At 41.1% G+C, this 21489-nt stretch overlaps 5 protein-coding genes across 5 annotated transcripts; 2 read left to right on the top strand and 3 right to left on the bottom strand.

Annotated features, from left to right (window-relative positions):
- Positions 1-182: 182 nt before the first annotated feature.
- Positions 183-2661, top strand: uqcrb (ubiquinol-cytochrome c reductase binding protein). Its single transcript, XM_085446275.1, has 4 exons — positions 183-266; positions 1249-1317; positions 1436-1602; positions 2454-2661. Exons 1-4 carry the CDS (start codon positions 248-250, stop codon positions 2529-2531), a joined length of 333 nt encoding a protein of 110 aa, XP_085302401.1. The 5' UTR covers positions 183-247; the 3' UTR covers positions 2532-2661.
- lrrc14b (leucine rich repeat containing 14B) lies at positions 2650-5439 on the bottom strand. Its single transcript, XM_085446273.1, has 3 exons — positions 5164-5439; positions 4412-5040; positions 2650-3715 (listed from the first exon to the last, which is right to left on the bottom strand). Exons 1-3 carry the CDS (start codon positions 5437-5439, stop codon positions 3037-3039), a joined length of 1584 nt encoding a protein of 527 aa, XP_085302399.1. The 3' UTR covers positions 2650-3036.
- Positions 5440-5487: 48 nt separating this feature from the next.
- On the bottom strand, positions 5488-12945 carry LOC146683139 (protein naked cuticle homolog 2). Its single transcript, XM_085446274.1, has 10 exons — positions 12716-12945; positions 12582-12608; positions 12378-12448; positions 8556-8610; positions 8206-8312; positions 7113-7208; positions 6891-7026; positions 6626-6769; positions 6065-6515; positions 5488-5550 (listed from the first exon to the last, which is right to left on the bottom strand). The coding sequence occupies exons 1-9, from the start codon at positions 12738-12740 to the stop codon at positions 6094-6096; spliced, it is 1083 nt and encodes a 360-aa protein (XP_085302400.1). The 5' UTR covers positions 12741-12945; the 3' UTR covers positions 5488-5550; positions 6065-6093.
- Positions 12946-13302: 357 nt separating this feature from the next.
- Positions 13303-16094, bottom strand: gatad1 (GATA zinc finger domain containing 1). The gene is made up of 5 exons (XM_085446336.1): positions 15643-16094; positions 14667-14789; positions 14525-14584; positions 14219-14402; positions 13303-14132 (listed from the first exon to the last, which is right to left on the bottom strand). The coding sequence occupies exons 1-5, from the start codon at positions 15820-15822 to the stop codon at positions 13942-13944; spliced, it is 738 nt and encodes a 245-aa protein (XP_085302462.1). The 5' UTR covers positions 15823-16094; the 3' UTR covers positions 13303-13941.
- Positions 16095-16766: 672 nt separating this feature from the next.
- chrac1 (chromatin accessibility complex subunit 1) lies at positions 16767-20512 on the top strand. The gene is made up of 3 exons (XM_085446337.1): positions 16767-17050; positions 17171-17297; positions 19579-20512. The coding sequence occupies exons 1-3, from the start codon at positions 16892-16894 to the stop codon at positions 19659-19661; spliced, it is 369 nt and encodes a 122-aa protein (XP_085302463.1). The 5' UTR covers positions 16767-16891; the 3' UTR covers positions 19662-20512.
- Positions 20513-21489: the final 977 nt, after the last annotated feature.

Below are 21489 nucleotides of genomic sequence, written 5' to 3'. Positions count from 1 at the left end.
ACTATTTATACTGTATTATATTGTTTTATATTATGTATACTGTATTATCCCGATTTATAATTTATTTATACTATATTTTTACTGTATTTATTCAGTGTTTACGCTGATTTAAAATGTATTTACACATTTTTAAACAAAATTTCCGCTGTCCGTGAACGTCGGACCTTACGACAGCGTGACGTCTGATAAAGTTACTTTTGAACGCATCTTTACCCACAACCCACCGCGTTCCTTCTCAGCGAGAAACATGGCGACGAGGGCACCAGGTAAATTAACCCCTATCCTTTTTCATATTTCCAGGTTATGCTCGTTAATCCTCTCGTTTTTAACCTGTGGTCAGATCTGTTTTATTCTCTTGCTCACAGCAGGTCGTTATGTTTACTTTGTCAGTATAATTAGGCCTTCCGGTGCCTTTGACTAGTCTGTGTCCTCTAGTGTCCCCGTGCTAGCTGATGCTAACGGGTGCTGGTCAGCTAGCGTTAGCGCTCTCCAGTGCTGGTAAAATAAGATAAATGGTATTAAACAAAGACCTCCATCCTGTTGCGCAATAATAAAAACTGTGTTTTACTAAATGACTGATGTAGAGCTCAGCCGTCGTTTGGAGTTAAATGTAAGAAATCAACCAAACTGCTGTTAGCTCATTGCTTATGGAGGTTAAAGTTTGTTTTCTTCAGTGAATAGTTACGTGTGTCTCACAATGACATCTGAGTGGTCGTAGTTGAATGGTTGTCTGATATTCATACACCACATTTGACTAATTGCCTCTTATAAGATGACATATACTTTATGTTGGGAAATCACTGTTACAGCAGCTCATACTAAAATAGCTCAGTAAGATAAATAAAATATGACAAGATAGATTTCTCCCTGTATTTGTTAACTAAGACATCCATGTTTAACTACTAGGTCTCTGATCAGGTGATCAGTGATTGTTGGTGGTACTTTGGTCCAGGTTAGAGAAAGGAGACTGCTTTTGAGATTGAGGTTCCCTAGATCTGTGACACTACTGATACCATTAAAAAGAAGATTAAGGGCCACCTGTACAGGCTTAATTTTATTTAAACCTATCTATTTATACAGTTATAATTTTCTTATTTTGTATTGTAATGTGCTTCATAACTAAAGTTGACTGACTTAAATATGTATACTAAGTGGCTAGAACACTGTTCTCCTTCTTTCCTTCCATCCTCACTGATCCTGTCTGTTTCTGTCTCTTTCTCATGATTTTTTTTTTCTATTTCTTTACAGCTGCAACAGGAAGGCTCCTGGTTGGCTTCCGTAAATGGTATTACAACATGTGTGGCTTCAACAAACTTGGTAAGGCCAGAATATAATAATTTAAGATGATCAGAGTTCATTAGCTAAAAATGTTGCCAGTTTCGAAGCTTGCTAATGAAAACAGGATTGTCTTGAGCTTGTGGGTTTTCTGTTGCAGGTTTAATGCGTGATGACACGATCCATGAGGACCTGGATGTGAAAGAGGCCCTCAGGAGGCTTCCAGAGAATGTGTACAACGACAGGATGTTCAGGATCAAGAGGGCCCTGGATCTCTCTATGAAGCAGCAGATTCTTCCTAAAAACCAGTGGACAAAATTCGATGAGGTGCTTTCACACAAACAGACTAAATTAGCATTTTCAGTGCAGTGTAAAATGTAGTGTTAATGTTAACATGGATAGATGTAGTATTTTTCTGTTGGTCATTTCATTGGATGTGATTATTTGTTAAGTTTTCCACTGAGGCTTGAGTCATGCAGTCCTAAAGATTTGTCAGCACAGGTCTGGCAGCCACTGTTTGTTTGGGGAAAGTCTGATCCCCTGATTGGTTGTGAGTGGTCTTGGCACTTGGTTTGAAACTGGTAGCCACTGGTTGCTAGGGGCAAGTATGTATTCTGTAACTGGTTGGCGACTGGTTTCTGGAGGGTGTTGGGAGTCCATAGCCTGAAGGTGGTTGCAAAGTGGTGTGCAGTGCTGCTTTGTTGCTAGTAGTTTGCACTTAGGATGCTAACTTGTCTGCAAACTTATAACTAGATAAAAGTTGTGCAACCAATACATTTCAAAAGCCACAGCCTTCATTCTCCTTTCCTGGTATGTATCACACTTTCCTCACTACCAATTGAATAGTTTGCAAATGTTCACAGACAAGTTGTCTTCCCTGCAAACTACTGGCACCAGTTTGCTAGTGACTACTGTAATCATAAGGATGTTGTTGGTGCAGAACCCTCTCTATGATTGATTTCACCTCTTATCAGTCAGCTGGAATATAGCTGCTGATGAGTCCTAAGTGAATTCTCAGTGTAAGATATGAAATTTTAGTCAAAGTGTGGAAAAGAAAGATAAGTAAACAGAACTATCACAGAGGTTTTTGGAAAAAAAAATTATCTTAGTTTAGTGTGGGATTTTTAGCCTTTGCTGATTACTGATGTCATGTATTGTGCCTTGTGTTTTTCCTGCAGGATGTCCACTATCTGACTCCATACCTGGAGGAGGTGATCCGTGAGAGGAAAGAAAAAGAGGAATGGATGAAGAAATAGACCATTCCAGTTCGCAGCTGTTAATCTTAGTCTTCGGTTGGTTCGTGGTCGTCCCCTGGTGTAATATTTAACATGAAATGTAATCTACATATATAACACAGTGCTCATTAAAGAAATGTACATTTTGAAACATGTCTGTCATTTATTTGATATATTGATATGACAAATTACAGTTTCAGAATTACTATAGAAGGATCTGTCACATGTTTCAGTGTTGGGCTGCTTATAAATATAGTTACAGCATTTAAACAAGAATATATAAATTAAAACAACATGCACTGTATATATAGCTAATAAAACATCTTAGCAATAACCACTATAGTTGCTATCTGCATTGCACATCTGTTTAGTTTTATATAATTAAGTCCTGGAAGAAAACAGTTAGCATTTGTTGACACTAACATAATCCCTGTCTTAACTATAGTTAAATCTGGTTTACTGGATCCATTTTCACAGGTTTGAATGAAGCAGCAGACTTTGAGCTCAGGACTAGTCACAGTAAAAATCAATCGTCTTTCCAAGTCTGGGATCTCCTGTTGTTCACATCGGTTATCGTACCTATAAAAGTGCCGATGACGGCGTTAAAAGATTTCAACATGGACACCCCTAGCTCATTACTAGTTTCATTGATGTCTGGATCGTAGGCCCCCATGATGGGGGTGCACACTTCCACCCCATCTCTATCTGCTCTTTCCAGGATGGCCATCAGCTGGATCCTGATCTCCTGAAACAGCTCCGTGTTGTAACGCAGCAAGACCGAATCGTCCAGAGGATACGTGACATCATCTGCGTAACATTCACGGGGCACAGGTGCCTCTATGTACCTTAACTTGGGAAACCCTACAGATAGAGTGGAGAATAACCTAAGCAGGGCAACAGATGTCAGAGGGTTTCCCATAAGTCTGAGCTCCTCCAGTTGCTGACAGCAAGCCAGAGCATTAGTGAAAGCGTCCATGTGCTCGTCCTTTATGTTGCACTCCTCGAGAGCCAATCTCGCCAGAGTTCCCGAACTCCTGCTAAGCAATTTGTGTACAGGGGTGGAGAAAGAGTCAAAGAGGTTGTGTCCACTGATGTCAAGGTGAACCAGGGTCTCACTGTGGAGACTGTTGGCCAGGTAGGTCATGTCTACACGGTTCAGGCAGCAGTTGGCCAACTCCAAGCATAGTAGAGGTGTGTTGAGAGGACTGTGAGAAGGAAACAAGGGAGAATAAAAATGACTCTGGTATGAAATGCTAATAGAGGTAGACATTTGTAGTCAAACAGGAGCGGTACAGGAAATGCTTAAAAAGGTACAGCTAACAGGTGACAAAGGATAAAAGAGAACACTCATGGCTCTTATACACTACAGGCTGGCACGTTTTCCTTAGACGGAAGTGTTACGTTAAATCAGTGAAGGACGTAGAGATCCACTTCATCAGTATGAAAATGTTTTTCATTATGTTGGTTGGTCACCCATCTGTACATCTTTGTAAACGCAAATTCAATCTTTTGTCAAAGTCTTTTGCTCACTTATTTGTTAATTTTATGAACAATGTGCTGCAAGCTTTTGCTCATCTACACCTTGTTTATTGAGCATCAAAACATTTTACATTACAAAATCTATACTGTGCATACTCGCTCCTGTTCTATTTCCATTTGAAGGTGAAGAATACCCAGCGGGTCTTTGTCCTGCAGCCACCTGTCCTCGCACTGGCACCACATCAGCAATTTTAACAACAGAATACCTTCCACTGTTGACAAAGGTTAAAGGTGGGTATTTTGAGCTGTGTTAAAGCTCTTGGTGTTGTTGCTGATCAGGTCTACAATCAGCATGCATTACATGAATAGACAAACTTAGGGCACCTTGTTGTCTGTCTCTTTATTGCTGTGCTTGTACTCACTTTAGCAGTCTCCGCAGGTGTCCAGTGAGAGTAGAAAAACCAACATAGAGCTCAGTGAGGCTGCTCAGTCGTGCCAGCAGGTTGCCAATGGTGGCCAGCAGATCCTCGTCGTCAGAGCCGAGCCTCCTGACATCCAGGGCGCTGGCTGGCAGGGTCAGAGACTGTAATTTGGGGAATTCCACCCTGGACAGCAGCACCTCCAGGTGTGAGGCCTCTAGAGGAATATTGTGCACCACCTCCAGCTTTGTGATGGACTCTGGCTCTGCTAGGCGAAGAACATAGAACAGCTGCTTGAGAGTGAGAGAATCCGCCCTAAAACTAACAAAGCGAAGCTTCAGGGGACAGTAACGGAGGAGCAGGAAGGCCTGAGCTACCAGCTCGTAGTTGCGGCCTGTGACGAAGCCGTTCAGACGGACATCAACAGATGTTTCAAAGGCAGATTGGGACACGTCCGTATCTTGCATGGCCACCATGGTCTCGTAGCACAGTTTTGTCAGGAGCTGGGTTCTTGCCCATCGACCCAGGGTGGATTTACAAGGGCAGGCCTGATGCTCAGTGTCCTTAAGGGCAGTCAGGTCCACCGTGTGAAGGCTCTTGGCATATGTTCTCGGGGGAGACAGCACATAATCCTTAGAAAACAAGAGAATATTACATTAAAGGTGACTATTCATGAGTGTTTTAAGGCAATGACAACAGAAATGCAACTGAAATGAAAATGATTAGGGGTACATTCAAGGTGGGTGGTTTGGTACCTTTAGGCCGTTGAGAATTGCTTCCAGACAAAGCCGGCAGGTGCGAGATGTGAGGTCTAACTGACAGTCGGCTGTCTTTCCCAGAAGTCTTTGTAGGTTGAGTTCAGGAAGAGGCCACATCTGGACCAAAGCATGCAGCACCTCAGCCTGCTCGTGGAGGTAGCAGGCCTTGAAGAGAAGTGGGTAGAGGTTAAAAGACACACAGGTGAGGTTTTCCAGAGTTCTCGCACCAGCCTGAATGAAGCCCTCAGCAGCAAGGAATCGCAGGGACTTCATGTCTTTAGTTTTTTTTGTGTGTGTTGGTATGTATTTGATTCAGCGTCTTGTCTCTTTTGTAGCTGCTGCTCCGTTGGTATCTTCTGTTGCTGTCTCTCTGGGTGTTTTGCTCTGGTGAGGCAGGAGAGAGGCACAGAGGGTAAGTAAGAGGGTTGAGGTTATAAATAGCAACAGCTGTCTCACGTCCTTCGCTGGACGTGGTTTCTATTTGCAACTTTTGCCAGACAGATTAGCAGGAACAACATCTGAATCCTCACGAGAAGCTTCACTTTCCTCCTCACAGCACACCAAATGTTTGGCGTTTAAACACAGGTTTAACTATTTTGCCATCATGTACTTCATTTTATGTATCTGCTATTCTTTTCCAACCAAACTACTTTGTACAACATAGAGGTGCATGCTTGCAGGGCATTGTTGTGCAACTGAGGATTTTTGTCAGGGGAGATACTGTGGTCACTGCCCCTGTACTAACAGAGCCATCCTCATATAAATAATAACAGTCTAAACAACTTTATTGCATGTGTCTCACATTTGACATTATAATATCTGTATTGGGGCACTGATGAGAAAAGAAAATCCAGAATAAGGTGAAGACTAAGCTAAAATATTACTAAGCTGCTCTTACCTGTCTTATATGATGTGTATTACATGAGGTTATGATGGGTGGTAGTGGTGATGATGGTGATGATGCTCATGGAAGTGATGGTGCTCATGTCTCTGGGCCAGCGGGACACCAAAGGAAGGCTGAAGGCTGTAAAACGTCTCCCTGTCTTGTCCTGGCTGTGCCTGGAAGCCAGCGTGTGTATGGGGCGAGGCAGAATATTGTACCGTGGAATGAAGCTTCCTGCTGTGGGAGCGACGCGGGAGGCTCTGGGAGGCTCGAAGGAGAGTCTGGGTAGGATGGCACCACGAAGCAGGATGCCGGCCATGCAACCTGCAGGACTTTCTCTCAGCTCTGGTCCTATCACACATGGATCTGCTTCTCATGGAGTAAACAACACGGAGGTCTTGAGGTGACTCAGAATGCACAGTGTTCTCACAGTGCACCACTAGATGGTGCTGAAGAGGAGGTGAGTCTAAAAAAAAAAAAAAACAGAAGAAAAAAACCCTTAAGTGTATTTTCCAGAAGACGGACGGACGGACGGACGGACACACACACACAGAATTAATGGAGCTTTTATGATACCTGCATTGTCAAACTTGGAGGCATAATTTTCAATGCCAGCTAGATCCTGGTAGTGCTTTCTGCGCTCTTTGTTTTCATCCACACAGAAGAGCCTTCTCATTGGACGTCCAGCTTCCTGAGATCCACTCTGCTCCTGCTCTGCATCTGTTTTCAGTGAGTGCAGGATGTTGGCATTGCTGACAGTTTAGAAGCTTATTAAAATCTTGACGGTCATGAACTGTTTAGTTTTGGGTCCTTAAATCCTAAAAATCACAATAACACGTACCTGTGTTTGAGCTCTTGTTTGGATAATGTGAGGAAGTTACAGCTAGCTTGATCCTGAGGGGCCTTGTACCACTGCAAGGTTGCTTCACCGATGTCTCTAAAACCTCAAACACGGAGTGCATCAGGCTGGACATGTCCTGCAGAACACAGATATACACACTGCATACAGAGACATTTTACATCTGAAATATGTCAGCAGCAAAAACAAAAACCCCTCTCTTACCTCTTTCTTGACCTCATCTGTGTTGTCAAAATTGTACAATGTGAAGGTCCATTCCTGCTGAGAGTCGTCTCCAGGCTGCACGTTACCCTCCATGCCCTGTGTTCACATGCGAACATGCTGTCAGAATAATACTGATGCCATAGTTTGTCATTTACAGTAATATGTGTATTTGCTTATTATATGTATATGTACTGTAACTTTACACTCATGAGACATTTTATTATTATTATTAGTATTATTATTATTATTAGGTACACCTTACTATTACACTCCCTTTTGCTTTCAGAGATGCTTTAATTCTTCATGGCACAGATTCAACAAGTGCTGAAAACATTCTTCAGAGGTTTTGGCCATATTGACAAAATATCCCCACACTATTACACCACAAGCAGCCTGAACTACTGACAAAAGGCAGGATGGAGCTACGCTTTCACAGTTTCCTGTTCTCAGCTGATAGGAGTGGCACCCGGTGTGGTCTTCTGCTGCTGTGGCCCTTCACAGTTCAGAGATGCTCAGAGATGCTCTTCTGCATATGACTGGTTATTTGAACTACTGTTGCCTTCCTATCAGCTCAAAGCAAACTGGCCATTCTCCTCTGACCCCAAAATCAAAAACTTCTACAAGGCCTAGAGATGAGCATGTGGGAAAATCCCAGCAGATCAGCAGTTTCTGAAATACCCATCTCTCTCTAACAATCACATGAGTTGCTCCCATGTGATTGTCTCAATAAATATAAGCACTTAAATGGCTAAAAAAAACAAATTGGCCACTGAGAACATTACAGCCCCTTTATAATAGCAAAATCCTCCATAACAGCCTGCAACCAACCTGATAAGATAACATGTTTTATCAGGTTTGTTTAGTCCATTTCAAGAATACATATTTAAAAATGGGTGTTTATGCAGCTTTTTCTGCGAGACTTCTTCACAGTCAGGAGTCGTCGTCTCATCATGTTTTACTAGAAAACTCCACGAAGTCCCGGCACCCAACCCCACCAGTCTTGGAAAAACCAAAATCTGAGTACACACCAGTTGCTACAATTATACTATATTATAACGTTATTTGAATATCAAATAACGAGGTTACCAGTTACCTCACTCACAGCAGCACGGCTGCTGCTCCTCTTTGTTTCCTTCTTGCACTTGAAGTGAAAATTGGTCCCTTTATCGGACGTCTTCTCTTCTTCTGGTGGCTGAACCACTAAACAGCACAAAAATGCATCATAATTCTCTTTTTTAACAGACTCACAGTTTATGGGTACTTAAAATTATTGCGGTCTATCTTGTATCTTTCTGATTACTCATGTAAGGCTCTTATCTTAGTCTTATATGAACTATTTCCATTGTTTCGTTTAAGTGGATAAAACCCGATGACATTCACTAAACAATTAAACCTTTAAAGACCTTAGACGGGAAACAGGATGACGTGTGATCGCCCACTCACCCTTCATGTCGCAGTTATGATCAGAAGTGCTTTTCCTCAATTCCACATACAAGTTCTGTGAAAAGAGTCAAGAGTGTAAATTATCAGAGGACACATTTAAGAGCGGGAGGAAGCAATTAAGTGATTTTCTTGTCCCGTGAGTGTGAAGATGGATCTCCAGATGTGAGCAATGTTGAATAATCTGTGCATTTTTCCTTTTTATGAACCCCAAAACACAAAGCAGTGGTATGAATACTTTTGGCTTACTTTGCACACGTTTAAACACACAAACATACGGCACTGCAAAGAAGAAGAAAGCCGGTTTACCCGCATGTTTTTGAATGGTTGACATCTTTTCGCATGCTTTCTTGCATAAATACACGAAGATGAAAACGCTCACTTAAATCCTGAGTCTTGGCTGGACCTCTTTGCACTTCAGGTTTAGCTTTAGACACACTGTATATGTGTTGACTGTTATAAGTCAGCTTACTTTAAATCCTCTAAATCCATTATATACTTATATGCATTTACACATATTTTCAAATCCTACAGCAGACAGGGTTGATGAAAGGACTTGGATCAATTTCTGTTACTTGAAAAATATCGAATAAATAATACTTCAAGAAAATTAATCTTTTTCTGCTTTAGTCTTCCAGTGCAAAACAAAAGAAGACAGGAACAAAAAGCCTCTTATCTGCCAACATGTCCCTCACCCGTGTCACACTGATGCTTCAGCAGATGCAGTTGAGCAACACAGGGAGTGATAATTTGTGGGCATGTCTGCACACCCGCATTCGTGTTCAGATGCAGGCAACACACCCAGCGTATCCTGCCACGCTCTGCCTGCAGTGAAGCTTTGATGAGAGAAGGCGGCATCACCCATCAGTCCATGGACCCATCCTGATTTCAGTGAGCAGCTTGAGTTCATTTCACTAATGTGTAGCTGATGCACATCTATGCAACTAGGTCCACACCTAATAGCCTGTAGAACCACTTCAGTGGTCTCTCACATTGTTATGGAGGAATTTTGGCCAACTCTTCTTTACAGCATTGCTTCAGTTCATTGAGGGTCCTATGCATGACCTCGATTTTTTTTTTTTCAGCCTTTCTGTTTGCTGATGTTTTGGGGATCGTTGTAGTTTTGGCCAAGCTTTACCTCTCAGACATGTGGCCACACATTTGAATCTAGAATACTTTGGTATTCAGAGGAATTCAGGGTTAACTCGATGACTGCAAAGTGGTGAGTCCTGTGGCTGCAAAACAAGCCCAAACCATCCCCCCTCCACCACCGTGCTTGAAAGTTGGTGTGAGGTGTTTGTGCTGATATGCTGAGTTTGGTTTTCTCCAAATGTGATGCTGTGCTTTATGGTCAAACATTTCCACTTTGGTCTCATCCGTCCAAAGGACATTTTTCCAGAAGTCTTGCAGTTTTTTGAGGTCCAACTTTGCAAACCTAAGTTGTGCAACCTTTTTACAAAGAAGAGCATTTCTCCTGGAAACACTTCCAGACAAGCCAGTCTTTTTCAGTCTTTTTCTAATTGTACTGTCATGAGCTGTAACATTTAACATGTTAACTAAGTTTTTGGGCTTTTCTCTGAGCACTGAACAGTCTGACTTTGGGGTGAATATGCTGAGGCATCCACTCCTGGGAAGATTGACAGCTAGCTTAAATGTTTTCCATTAGCTGTAGAATGATGAACTTAAACTGTTTGGAAATGGCCTTTTAACTCCTCCCAGATGGATGGACATCAACAATTAAGTTTCTTTAAGATCACTGATGACATTTTTCCTCCTTGGCATTGTGTTAAAACACACCTGAATGCTCCAGACCAGCAAACCGGCCAAACATCTGTTTTTAGAGGTGCTCAAACTCTCTTGATCAGTTAATCAAATGCATTTAATTGGCAGCTCCCGGCTGCTGCATAATTCCTACGGAAGCGGTAAGTGTGGACTTAGTTTTCCTGCACAACTGTGTAAACCCTCTTTATCACATGACTGTATACTAATGCATATTTACATGTTTACCGATAGTTCACATTGAGCTGCTTCTATCAATCTGGTATTTTGAACATTTAGCTAAGTAACTAAAACAACTTCACATTTGGTAGAATTCAATTTGAGGAATGTAAGTGAACAAACTCAGATTGTTTGGTCTATAATTGGCTTGCGGGATGGACTATAACCCAAATATAATCACAAAATCCACATTTTGAACACATTATTTTTGAAAAGAAGTTTGGATTCTCTGTCTAAACCAAAAACTAGACAGGATTGTTTTCTTTGAACTTCAAGTTAAACTCGCCACGCCTTTTCTGGTCAGTATGCCAACATTTACTTAAAACTGTAATTATTCAGCCTCTTTTCTGCACACATACTTGACGGAAGATCATAGGAAAGGAAACAGGTTTGTCCGTTCTTTAGACAGTCAACCTGTCAACACCTGAGCCTGCCTCAGTGGTACTTGACAGGTATGTAAACATTCACCTATGAGTCGGCGTGTTTAAAATTTTTACCCACGGCGCTCCCCTCCTCCCCCCTCACTGGATACATCGAACGTTGCACATAAAAGACTTCATTGTTTAGTTATCTCTACAAAATCTTTTTTAAACTGTTCCAGCTTCTAAAAACCGTCTTTAATCTGTCACCTCTGCGAAAACTGTGACAAGGAAATGTTTTAAATGCGATTTTAAGGGGAAGACTTTCTAACAAAGATGCAAAGAACGGAGTCATCTTTTGGAAAAAGAGATGTTTTTGACATTACCACTTCACAGCAGTGGTGTCATGGGGGATAAAACTACATTGGGTTGGAAAATGTAATCGCAGGAAGTGCTCCAAGCGCAGAACCTCCACCACAGCCCTTTAAACATCTTGGCAGAGTCAACATCTTTTTCCAAACTGCAGAACTTTCCAGAACTTTTTTTTTTCTTACAGCAGCCCTGTGCAAATATTGTCCTGAGCTTCAGACTTTATTGGCCTTAAAATAACAAGTTATGCCCAAAGATATTAAGAGATCAAACACTTGAAAAGCTGGATCAGTGAATTTTCTGTCCTTAAAGTGTGTAAGACAAATGCAATCAGTGTTTTTAATCAGGTGGTCTCAGAAGCAAACAAATTTAAAAAAAAAAAACATTATTACACTTGATGCCATTTATGAAATGAAACAAGCCACACTTCACCCACTCCAGCCCCAAACACCCCACCTCACACCCTCACCCGTCTGGCTGGGGCAGGAAAGCAGTCCCAGATGTGGATTTTTTTTTTCCTTTTTTCTCTTTTTCCCCCTCAGTGAAGTTGGGCATAAAGACCTCGCTGTCTGGAGGGGGGTGGGTGTGCTGAACTTCACAGACTTGGAAGTCTCTTTATAGAGATGGAGGAGGAAGGGTGGAGAAATAAATAAACGACCACCTTCCAAACATCTTTTATGTCTCCTGGATAGATGTGAGCAGTTTGTCCCCAAGCTGGCACGACTGAAATGAAGCCCTGGATGCTGTGTTAAAGGCGTTTAAAGAGCCAGTGCGGTTTTTTCTGCACTATAAGAACACGTGTACTTGGCTTTAATGTTGCCTCATGTGCATTTATTTATTTGTTGAAAGAAGCTTACACAAAATATGATTTTGCTTTTTGGGCCCTTAGATCCTACATTATTACCGAAATCACTAGTAAAACCTGGCTGGTTTCCGGAGCTGAATAGTACCCGGGCAGTACTGCACCAGTTTCAGGTCTAACCTCTTTTCTGTCAGCACCAGATCAGCGCAGTGATACGGGAAACGTAGGTGAGCGAGTTATAGGTTTAGCTTCTCTCGAATTAGTTATTAATATAAGAACAAAGATAAAACTCATTACCTCTGTCAGCTTTCTTCTGCATATGTGGCTACTCTGCGACTCTCTCAGCACACTGGAAGCCAAACTTCGTCCTGCAGAGGATAAAAACAACCACATATTTAAAAAAAAAAAAAAAAAAAAAAAAAAAAAAAAAAAAGAAAGAAAAAAAATATTATAAATTCATGTACAAATTAGCTATGACAGCATGTGTCTTTTCTGTCTTACCTTCTGGACTCTGCCGGGGCTTCGAAGCTGCCCAAATAATGAGATGACAGTGAGCGGCAGTGATAAGACATTTCAAGTATTTCATTTCTAATAATAATAATAAAAAAAGAAGCTAACTAGATGTAACTTCTCACCGTGTTTGGACTGGAATTTGCCCATACTGTGATCAAGAAATGTTCACCATGTCCAGCTCAGAGAAAAAAAAATAACTCAAGACATGAGGAAGTTTTCGCGGACTGGGAATTTCACCGACGACTCCAAAGTTTCACCGAGACGTTTATCCAGGAGTGCACAGGCAGAGAGCGATGACTACCGCGCACTTCCTGCTTCGGTTAAACTCTGTTTGATTGGTTAGAGATCGGTGATGCACGTGACCCAACCTTACGTCTGTAAATCAAAGTAACAGTGTGTTTATTGTTTATTAAACGACTCTGAACAGCATCCGACTGAGAAACGGACACAAACCACCGACTTAAAGACTTTACAATGAGACGTTCACGGTCAAGAGCTTAACTGACACAAGTGGCTTCATTCCAGTCTTTAGACACCACCAGTCTAACATTTTGACATAAATCAAACGTGACATTTGTTCAATCAGGATGCTGGAACAAAAACCAATCAGATCTCTGTTTGTTTGTTTTTTTTTAAACATTTATTTATATCAGTTTAAAAAAAAAAAAAAAAAAAAAAGGAACAAAAGAAAAATCACAGGCAACAGTAGTGATGGAAAAGAGCTTTTTGTTTATTATCAAATACAAAAGTAACATTTTTTATGGAAACTTGTTTCTACCACTGGAAAAGAAAAAAAAAATGGTGTAAACAAGCTTCCATGTTTCAGCATCACAGCTTGTGAATAACACAAAGCAATAAGACACATCATTAACTTCAACTTACAACTCGCCTTCAAATGTGAAGTAATGATCAGAAAACCCCAAAATCATTATCTCCTTAATAAATGAAGGAATCTCTGTATGCATTGGTCATCTGTTCTCCTTCAAACTTGGCGGGTGTATGGACTGGAGGCAGTGCCAAGTTTGAAGTAATTCGGGGGGTGTCTCATTTGTGACGCTTCTTCCTGTTACTAGTCACTGAAAGACCCCGTCGCTCCTGTTGCTAGGCGTCACTAAAAACAAATGTCACATTTCAGACCGTCCTGCGTCCTCACAGATGACACAGTCCTCACAGATATCAGTATTTATTACATTTAAACCTTATTTACATTTAAACCTCCACTGACTGCAACATCTACCTCTGCAGATGCTCTGCTGATGTGCTGGCGACTGCTGACCCTGCACTAGCATCATGTGAATGTACATTTATTTCTTTAAGAACAGAGTCCATGTCTTTAATCACAGTCCCACTAACTGCTGGCACTGACAGACTCTTTGACAGTGTGGGCTGGTGTGGGTCCTATGTGGGTCCAAATATAGCCTTTTTCTGGTCGTATTGGGATAGTAGGGAACGGGGTGCTCCGAGACTTGAAGTACTCAGAGGGGGCGTGGCACACAAACTCCAAATACTCCATCTTTCTGGGCAGATCCTCCTCTGGACCTATTGCAAAACATTTTTGTTTGTTTTTTAAAGCTTAAATGAACAAATTCCACTAGAGCACTGCATGATCCAGAATAACTGCTCACCAACAATATAGGTGCCAGGATCGAACTGGTCCTTAGGGCTGGCTTGAGTGGGGATGAGCCATGTCAGTGCTGCACTTTTTTCACAGTACTGATCCTGTACAAAGCCTCGAATCTGAGCATAGTAAGGCTTCCCATCTTCTTCATCTGTTACCTTAATCACGTCTCCCATCTGGTAGTATACACCCTGTGATATATTGACAATGATAAAGGATTAAGGTTAATTGATATAATTAATGCTTTAAAAAGATCAGACCAGTTTCAAGTGAAAGTATTGTTTCTCATGCTTTGCAACAATAAACACCGTACCTTATAAAATATGGATTCTGACGTGATGATAGTCGCTACAGATTCTGGTGCTTTGATTGGCTAAAAGGTTGGCACACACAAGGGTCAAATGCATGAACTCAACAAGAAAGAAGAAAAATCAAATTTACATTATCAAACTTACATTTTTGAGTTTAAATATGTGTCGTCTTCCTTTTCCTTTGGTTGAGACTTTTTTCTCTGATGCAGGAGCTTTGTACTTGGTACTTCTCAGACGTGCAGACCTCCTGTGGATCTCCTGCTTGGACTATAGACAAACACAAGAAGGGATTGGACAATTGACTGCAGCTTGTCAGTTGAAGAAGATGATGAAAAATAAACAATGAGACAATACTAAGACCAGTACTAACAACTATCAGTTTGTTTGTTAACTGATTAATCACTTAATGTGAAAAATATCTCAGTAAAATGTGAAGCTATGTAATGTTTAAGGCATATAGGTTTACCCTTCAAGTTTGATCTCACTTGACAACAGACTGCTATATTACCAATTTTAATTAAAAATAAGGGTTTAAATGATCTTGGGGGTTTGTTGAGATGTTTCGCCTCTCATTTAAAGATTTAAATACTTTCACTTTGTACAACACAAATGACTTTCATTTGAAGCATCATTTTTTTTTATGTTCTGCCATCTGTATTTCGCACAGGCTGCTGCACAAGAGCCTGAAAGTTGTGCCCAGTGCTTTCTCAGGCAGTTATTATGATCAAATCTGCGACACCACATGTAAAAACTCCTGGAGTCACACCGGCTTGTTTCTGTTAAACTGTTTTACACATGAACAGTGAAGACTACAGTCTTGAAATGAGACCTGTGCTCTTCTAATAACTTCAAACAAAAACAAAAAACAAACAAACAAAAAAACCCCCCACAGTGATCGTCAGTATTTAAACTGAAATGGAAAACCTTCCTAATTCAGCCCAGCGTGGGCTCCGGGAGCGCTATTATATTTTCCCTGTAGGATTATCTGTGAATGATGCAGCTGCAATGTCTGCACACAGCCCCACCAGTCTAAAAAAAAGAGCCCGAAGACAAACTCGTGAGGCTTTACACCATCACAAACAGGCCTGGCTCTAATCTAGAAACACTGGGTTTCACTGACCTGTTTCCCTCCGCCATTGCTGGGCTGAGTGATGGAGGACAGGGAGGGTCCTGACGCCCCGCCGCTGGCGCTCTTTCCCGTGCAGCTGTTACATAGGATCTCTCCCTGGTTTCCTTTCTTCCACATCGAAGAAGAATTAGTCTTGCAAACGGCGCAACATGGTTTCAAACCCAGCGGCATCGTGGCCGCTTCTTAAAACGACGCCGGTGGGCGAAGAAACAACACAGAACTCAGTGATAGGATGAAGATGCTCCGTTTGTGTGGCTGTGACTCTGGTAGAGAGGCTGAAATCTTCCTTCTGGGGCAGTTCGACTTAAAACAAACAGGTATGGCTCTGAGTTACTTACGAGAACAGCCAAATTGATCAGAAACTTGGGTTGTTTATATCTGTAGCCCATTTATAGCCACTACTAGCGGCACAATTCTTCTTCTGCGCTGGCGCCTGCCATCAGTTCTTCTTCTTTGGTTTAGATTTAGGTACATGACTAAATTATGCGACGCCACTGGACTGGAGGACACAACGCTAATAGACGCAGGCGAGCTTGTGAGAGTGTGAAGATGTTGATTAATTTTAACCAATCGTGTTGTGGTAGTGATAAATTACGATTGGTTAAAACGACACAATGAGTAGGTAATATGTTTAGCTGTTTTTCTTAGATGTATAATGTATAAATTATTAATTAATTTGCCCGCTTGCACAAAATGAGTCTTACCTTTCCGCTTTTTACTAACGTAATTTTTCTTTTACTTTTTCCGCTTTTTTGAAATCATTGTTGTATATGTAAATTTTGATGTATAATGCCCTCACTATGCACCTGTGGCACTGCTGTTTATTTACTGTAAGTTGTACTATTTTTATTCATTATCCTGCTGTAACAAAGTAATTTCCATCCATCTATCCGTGTATAAAGATTCAAGATAAATGATCTATCTATCTATCTATCTATCTATCTATCTATCTATCTATCTATCTATCTATCTATCTATCTATCTATCTATCTATCTATCTATCTATCTATCTATCTATCTATCTATCTATCTATCTATCTATCTATCTATCTATCTATCTATCTATCTATCTAAAACCAGCTAAACCATTTTTAACCAAAGTGCCTCCTCTTCAGCAGGGGGAGATGTTACAGCGTCGAGTCCGCCAGACGGTTTTAATCTGGTCAGACGAAGAAGAAACAAACCGCGTCACAGTTCAAAACAATACTTGGAAGTTCCGCTTGTCTCGCGCCCTGTCCTTATGAAGATGTCTCATAACAGCTCAGCCAAAGACGACCAAGCGTCGGGCAGCAAAAAGCCGATCTCTCTACCGATATCCAGGGTGAGGCTGATCATGAAGAGCTCCCCTGATGTCTCCAGCATCAACCAGGACGCTCTTTTCCTCACCACCAAAGCTACAGTAAGCTAAACATCATCCGCAGCTCATTCATTTGCTAACACTTTTAGCACCGTTAGCTTGTCTAGGGCATGTGAGCTGAAGCAGCGCGTTTGTGTGTGTCTCCTGTTGTTACTGTTTTAGGAGCTGTTTGTACAACACCTGGCTCTATCCTCCTTCAACAACGGCTCAGGGAAGGAAACAAACACCCTGTCGTACAGCGACCTGGCCAACACCGCTCAGGAGGCGGAGACTTTCCACTTTCTCACAGGTGAGAGGCACCTGCAGGCACCTCGGCGGTCCTATGATGCACCAGCTGGTTACAGATTATATCTCAGACTGCACAGAGTCCAGATTGTTAGAAACAGTGAATTAATACCTCCCCCGTTGCTCTACGCACTGACTCACACAACGCCCGAATAAAAGTCAGCACAAAATCGATTAATTTCCTATTTCACACGATGTCTGAACCTACCTGCAGTGGCCTCACCCACAGTCTAAGAACTACTGTAATGATAACTGATCAGACTTTGGATTATTAAAGTGTTTAAGGTAGTTAAATAACCCAGCATCAGCAAGTGTAGATAAATGGGAAACTGTGGTTCCGTTGTGGTTGTGTGTTTCCAGTTTCACAGGATTTATGCTTCTGTTTCAAATCTACACCATAGAAACGCCACCCTGAACATGTAACAGCTGTTCCATCACGTTATTGTCTCCCCTAAATAATTGTATTTTGTGCACCTCTCAGGGCCATTGTAAGGGACAAATATGTATGTCTCCAAAAAGAAAAAGAAAAACAGAAAATAACTGACCGCAACAAAAAGGAAGAAAAATATTTCTGTCATAGATGGTACTGCATATAAAACACTGGGACATCACCCTCAAGTAATAAACACATAAAATACCACAAAAGCATCAAGACTGGTAACAGCGTCAGCCACTTAAGTACATTACCCTGTAGGCTCTACAAAAATTCATCACAGAAGTCTAAAGGGCAAACTGTGGTTGAGCTGAGGTAGTATATTTGCAGTCCACTGGCAGCTTCAAACTACCTGCCTACCTGCAGAGAGCATCTGCTGTCAGATGCATCAAAAACATGTCATGTAACTGTTCTGTGGGTCTTTCTTGTGCTGCTGATGGTCCGTCACCTGGCTGTGGAAAAGAGCAAAGTTATAACATACAAAAACCCAAAGAGAAACTGGGTGTTAAAAGCAATCAAAAGCGTCAATTTCAGACATTGTCTGTGCTTTTTATTCTGTATTTTTGATGTTTTTTTTCCCCCCTCATGCTTCTCCCGCTCCTGGCCGGCCTGTTAGCATGTGACCCTTGCAAAGCGAGCATTGGTTGACAGCCCTTGTCTGTAGGATCTCTATGGTCAAATACCACAACAAACGGACACAATTCCATAAATTAAGCACAAGCAGGAGGAGTACATCAGGAACGGCATCTGATAAAACATTTGTGCCAAATCAAACACGCAGATCAATCCACTATGGTTATCCCTTAGGAAATAAGGGAGCAGCTCACAGTACCTCCACCAGCTGAACACAAGAAGACCAGATTAATCGATGAATTTAAAAAAATAATTAAATTAACTGATTAAGAAAAGAATAAGTATTAGAAACACTGCTTGGTATAATGTAGTATAAACAAAAAGGCTCTAAAATCGCCATAAAACAAAAACTAATTTTAACAGTTTTAACAAAAATCTAAAGTTGTAACCTTCATGAAAGGATGAGTTAGTTTAGCCAGCTTTACTTTAAGGATTATTTGAAGTAGCACTGTTTTTAAGTCTCTCAGGCACTGCTTTAACCCTTAAACACCATCAATAAGACTTTTATCTCTCTCATAACTTCATTTTATCTCCTGTGGTGTTTTTGGGTCTGTATCCAAACAGCTCACACTCACTCCTTTGTTACTTTTGAACGTCGGGCTGTCTGAATCCAGCGATTCAGGGGGTTTAAGGTGGAAATGCTCGGGCATGTTGCTGCTCGTTTTGCCTGTGATATCTGCGGTACTTCTGGCTGCTCGATTGTTTTGGGAGAGGTCACCAGAGCGTGCATGTTTGGTTTGGCACAGAATTACACTGGCTGCCCTTCCTGATGGTTTCCTTCTAGCCATTTATCCAGGCTGGGGGCGGAGACTAGGTATACACCGGATTGTGTCCCATTCTGTCGAGGCTTTGTAAGGCGAACATGTTAACCACTACATCGTGGAGCCACTTGTGCTCAGCATGCGTCTTCTGGACATATGATTATGTCAAGGTTTTAAAAATGGCTTTTCTGTAAAAACATTTTGTAAACAGTTTGTTATAATCTATATAAAGTGAAATATCAGATGAATTTTAAATATACAGAAGCTTAAACGTTAATCTGAAAGTAGATTTTAGTGCAGCTGTGCAGTGTGTCAACTTTTTGACAGCCAAGTTTAAAACCATTTGAGTCTTCCTAATACTCTTGAGTTAATATCACTCACTGACCTGCAACAAAAAATGAGATCTTTTCCTTCAACTATGCATTTTTACAAATTTTTTGCTTTGTTTTCCTGGACAGATATTCTGCCTAAGAAGATCTTGGCTCAAGATTACCTCAACTCTTTGGAGCAAATGCAAGAAGAAGAAGGAGCTGATTACTGAAACAGGAGGATGGTCCACATTTCCCATCTGGACAGATGTTATCGCATCTACTCTTCCAGCCTGTCGCCGAAAGCAAAGTGACCGTCAGTAAAAGACACTTGAACTCTCGAGTTCATCTTCAGGGCTTTTGTAAAAAGTTAGAGGACGTGGAGCTAAACGCAAACTCACACGGGATCAATGTGAAATCAAGTGAAGACTCAAATTTCAAACTCCCCCCCCAACAGTAAATGAAGTTCAGCGACCCTTTTCTGCAAACTGACAGATATATTTTGTGTGAGCTAAAGTACTGTCATTACTAATATATGATGCAAACAGGAGTTCAGAACAAGTTTGCATTTAAGCTTGTGTACTTAGACTGTTTATGGAGGTTCCCGGGTAGCACTGACTTAATTGGGCTGCTTGATTTGCGTGCACCATTATCGGAAATGTTTCTGCATAACTGGCCAGTACGGACTTGTTCCACGTGAGCCAAGACATTGGAATCCAGCCCACGCAGCTGGAGCGCAGACGTCTTAGCTTCTGTGTTACTGTTGGCTTAAAAAAAAACAAGTGGGTGAAAACATTATTTTAAAGGTGCTGTGAAACATTGATCTCAAACTCAGATGTGCTGTTGCTACTGTTAACCATATATTCGTGTTGTGATTTGACTGTCAAGAACTTGAAATTTACTAGAAGTGGAAAAACTACAAAACAACTGAACATGCTCTGAAGTTCAAAATAAAATCTCAGACTCTAACAGATGTAAATATTTAAAGTGTTTCAGCTTAGTCGGCATATCGCCCTCTGTGTATTTACAAATGTGTGGTTTAGATTTGATATTAAAATAAAAATTCATGCTGTCTTGTTTTGCACTGAACGTTTTTATTTTTTTTAAAAATACCAGTTTATGAATTTGGTGTGTTAAACCACTCGCGTACTCTCCTCTGAGCTCCTCGTGTTTCCTGCAGTTTAGAGGTTTAATGTGACCATGAAATCTTCATACCTTTGCAAACAGGTAATATAGAGCCATGGTAAGATTTACGATTTTTATTTGACCTATTGTACTGTGTCATAATTTCTTTAACAAAAACTAAACCAGAATACATAAGCAGCATGTTTTAAAGAAAAAGAAGTCCATAAAACTAAAGTGCACCCCATGATTTAGCAGCTTGTCGAACCACCTTTAGCAGGAACTAATCGTTTTCTGTATGACTGTCAATCTCTCATATCGGTATGGAGGAATTATGACCCACTCTTCTTTATAACATTGCGTTAGTTCATTGATGTTTGCAAAGACTCATTTATGCACAGCTCTCACAGCATTTCACTAATGCTGAGGTCCAAACTTTGTGCCTCTGCAGCACCTTGATTCTTGATTCTACTCAACCCCCAAAGTGTTCCAGAGTCCAAATTCCCAAATAGCTCCACTTTGGTCTTGTCTGTCCAAAGATATCCTTTCAGACGTTATGCAAACCTAAGGCATGCTGCCATTTTCTTTTTAGAGAGAAAGGGTTTTTTCCTGGCAAACCTTCCAATAAACACCACACATGTTCAGACTTTGTCTAATTGTACTGTCGTGAACTTAAACATTTAACATGCTGAGTGAGGCCTGTAGAGTGTGAGATGAAGCTCTTGGGTTTTTTGCAGTTTCTCTGAGAACTGACTTTGGAGTGAATTCACTGGGACGTCCACGCCTGGAACGACTGGCAACTGTCTTGAACGTTTTCCATTTGTGAATAATCTTTCTTACTGAAGAGTGATGGTATTCAGATTTTTTGAAAATGACCTCATAACCCTTCCCAGAATAATTGGCAGCAGCAGTCGCTTCTGTTGCTGATGTATTACCTCC

This window comes from Copadichromis virginalis, linkage group LG22, assembly GCF_057382275.1.
Source record: "Copadichromis virginalis isolate Kocher_CV1m ecotype Utaka linkage group LG22, C_Virginalis_male_GT1.1, whole genome shotgun sequence".
NCBI classification, from domain to species: domain Eukaryota; kingdom Metazoa; phylum Chordata; class Actinopteri; order Cichliformes; family Cichlidae; genus Copadichromis; species Copadichromis virginalis.
Note: the sequence above shows the minus strand (reverse complement) of the source record. Positions and strands in the feature narration are given on the sequence as shown.

Bases quoted from the DNA above. Each gene is read 5' to 3' on its own strand.
- uqcrb (XM_085446275.1), top strand. The intron at 1,318-1,435 runs GTAAGGCCAGAA...TTTCTGTTGCAG, and splicing joins GTGTGGCTTCAACAAACTTG to GTTTAATGCGTGATGACACG. The intron at 1,603-2,453 runs GTGCTTTCACAC...TTTTTCCTGCAG, and splicing joins AGTGGACAAAATTCGATGAG to GATGTCCACTATCTGACTCC.
- lrrc14b (XM_085446273.1), bottom strand. From the start codon at position 5,439: ATGAAGTCCCTGCGATTCCTTGCTGCTGAGGGCTTCATTCAGGCTGGT. The intron at 5,041-5,163 runs GTACCAAACCAC...TTGTTTTCTAAG, and splicing joins CAATTCTCAACGGCCTAAAG to GATTATGTGCTGTCTCCCCC. The intron at 3,716-4,411 runs GTGAGTACAAGC...TCCTTCTCACAG, and splicing joins CACCTGCGGAGACTGCTAAA to TCCTCTCAACACACCTCTAC.
- LOC146683139 (XM_085446274.1), bottom strand. From the start codon at position 12,740: ATGGGCAAATTCCAGTCCAAACACG. The intron at 8,611-12,377 runs GTAATGAGTTTT...CTCTTTTCACAG, and splicing joins GCAGAAGAAAGCTGACAGAG to AACTTGTATGTGGAATTGAG. The intron at 6,516-6,625 runs GTATCATAAAAG...TTTTTTTTTTAG, and splicing joins CTCCAAGTTTGACAATGCAG to ACTCACCTCCTCTTCAGCAC.
- gatad1 (XM_085446336.1), bottom strand. From the start codon at position 15,822: ATGCCGCTGGGTTTGAAACCATGTTGCGCCGTTTGCAAGACTAATTCT. The intron at 14,403-14,524 runs GTACGGTGTTTA...AATATATCACAG, and splicing joins CAGAATCCATATTTTATAAG to GGTGTATACTACCAGATGGG. The intron at 14,133-14,218 runs GTGAGCAGTTAT...GTTTTGCAATAG, and splicing joins TCCTGGCACCTATATTGTTG to GTCCAGAGGAGGATCTGCCC.
- chrac1 (XM_085446337.1), top strand. From the start codon at position 16,892: ATGAAGATGTCTCATAACAGCTCAGCCAAAGACGACCAAGCGTCGGGC. The intron at 17,051-17,170 runs GTAAGCTAAACA...TTACTGTTTTAG, and splicing joins TCCTCACCACCAAAGCTACA to GAGCTGTTTGTACAACACCT. The intron at 17,298-19,578 runs GTGAGAGGCACC...TTTCCTGGACAG, and splicing joins GACTTTCCACTTTCTCACAG to ATATTCTGCCTAAGAAGATC.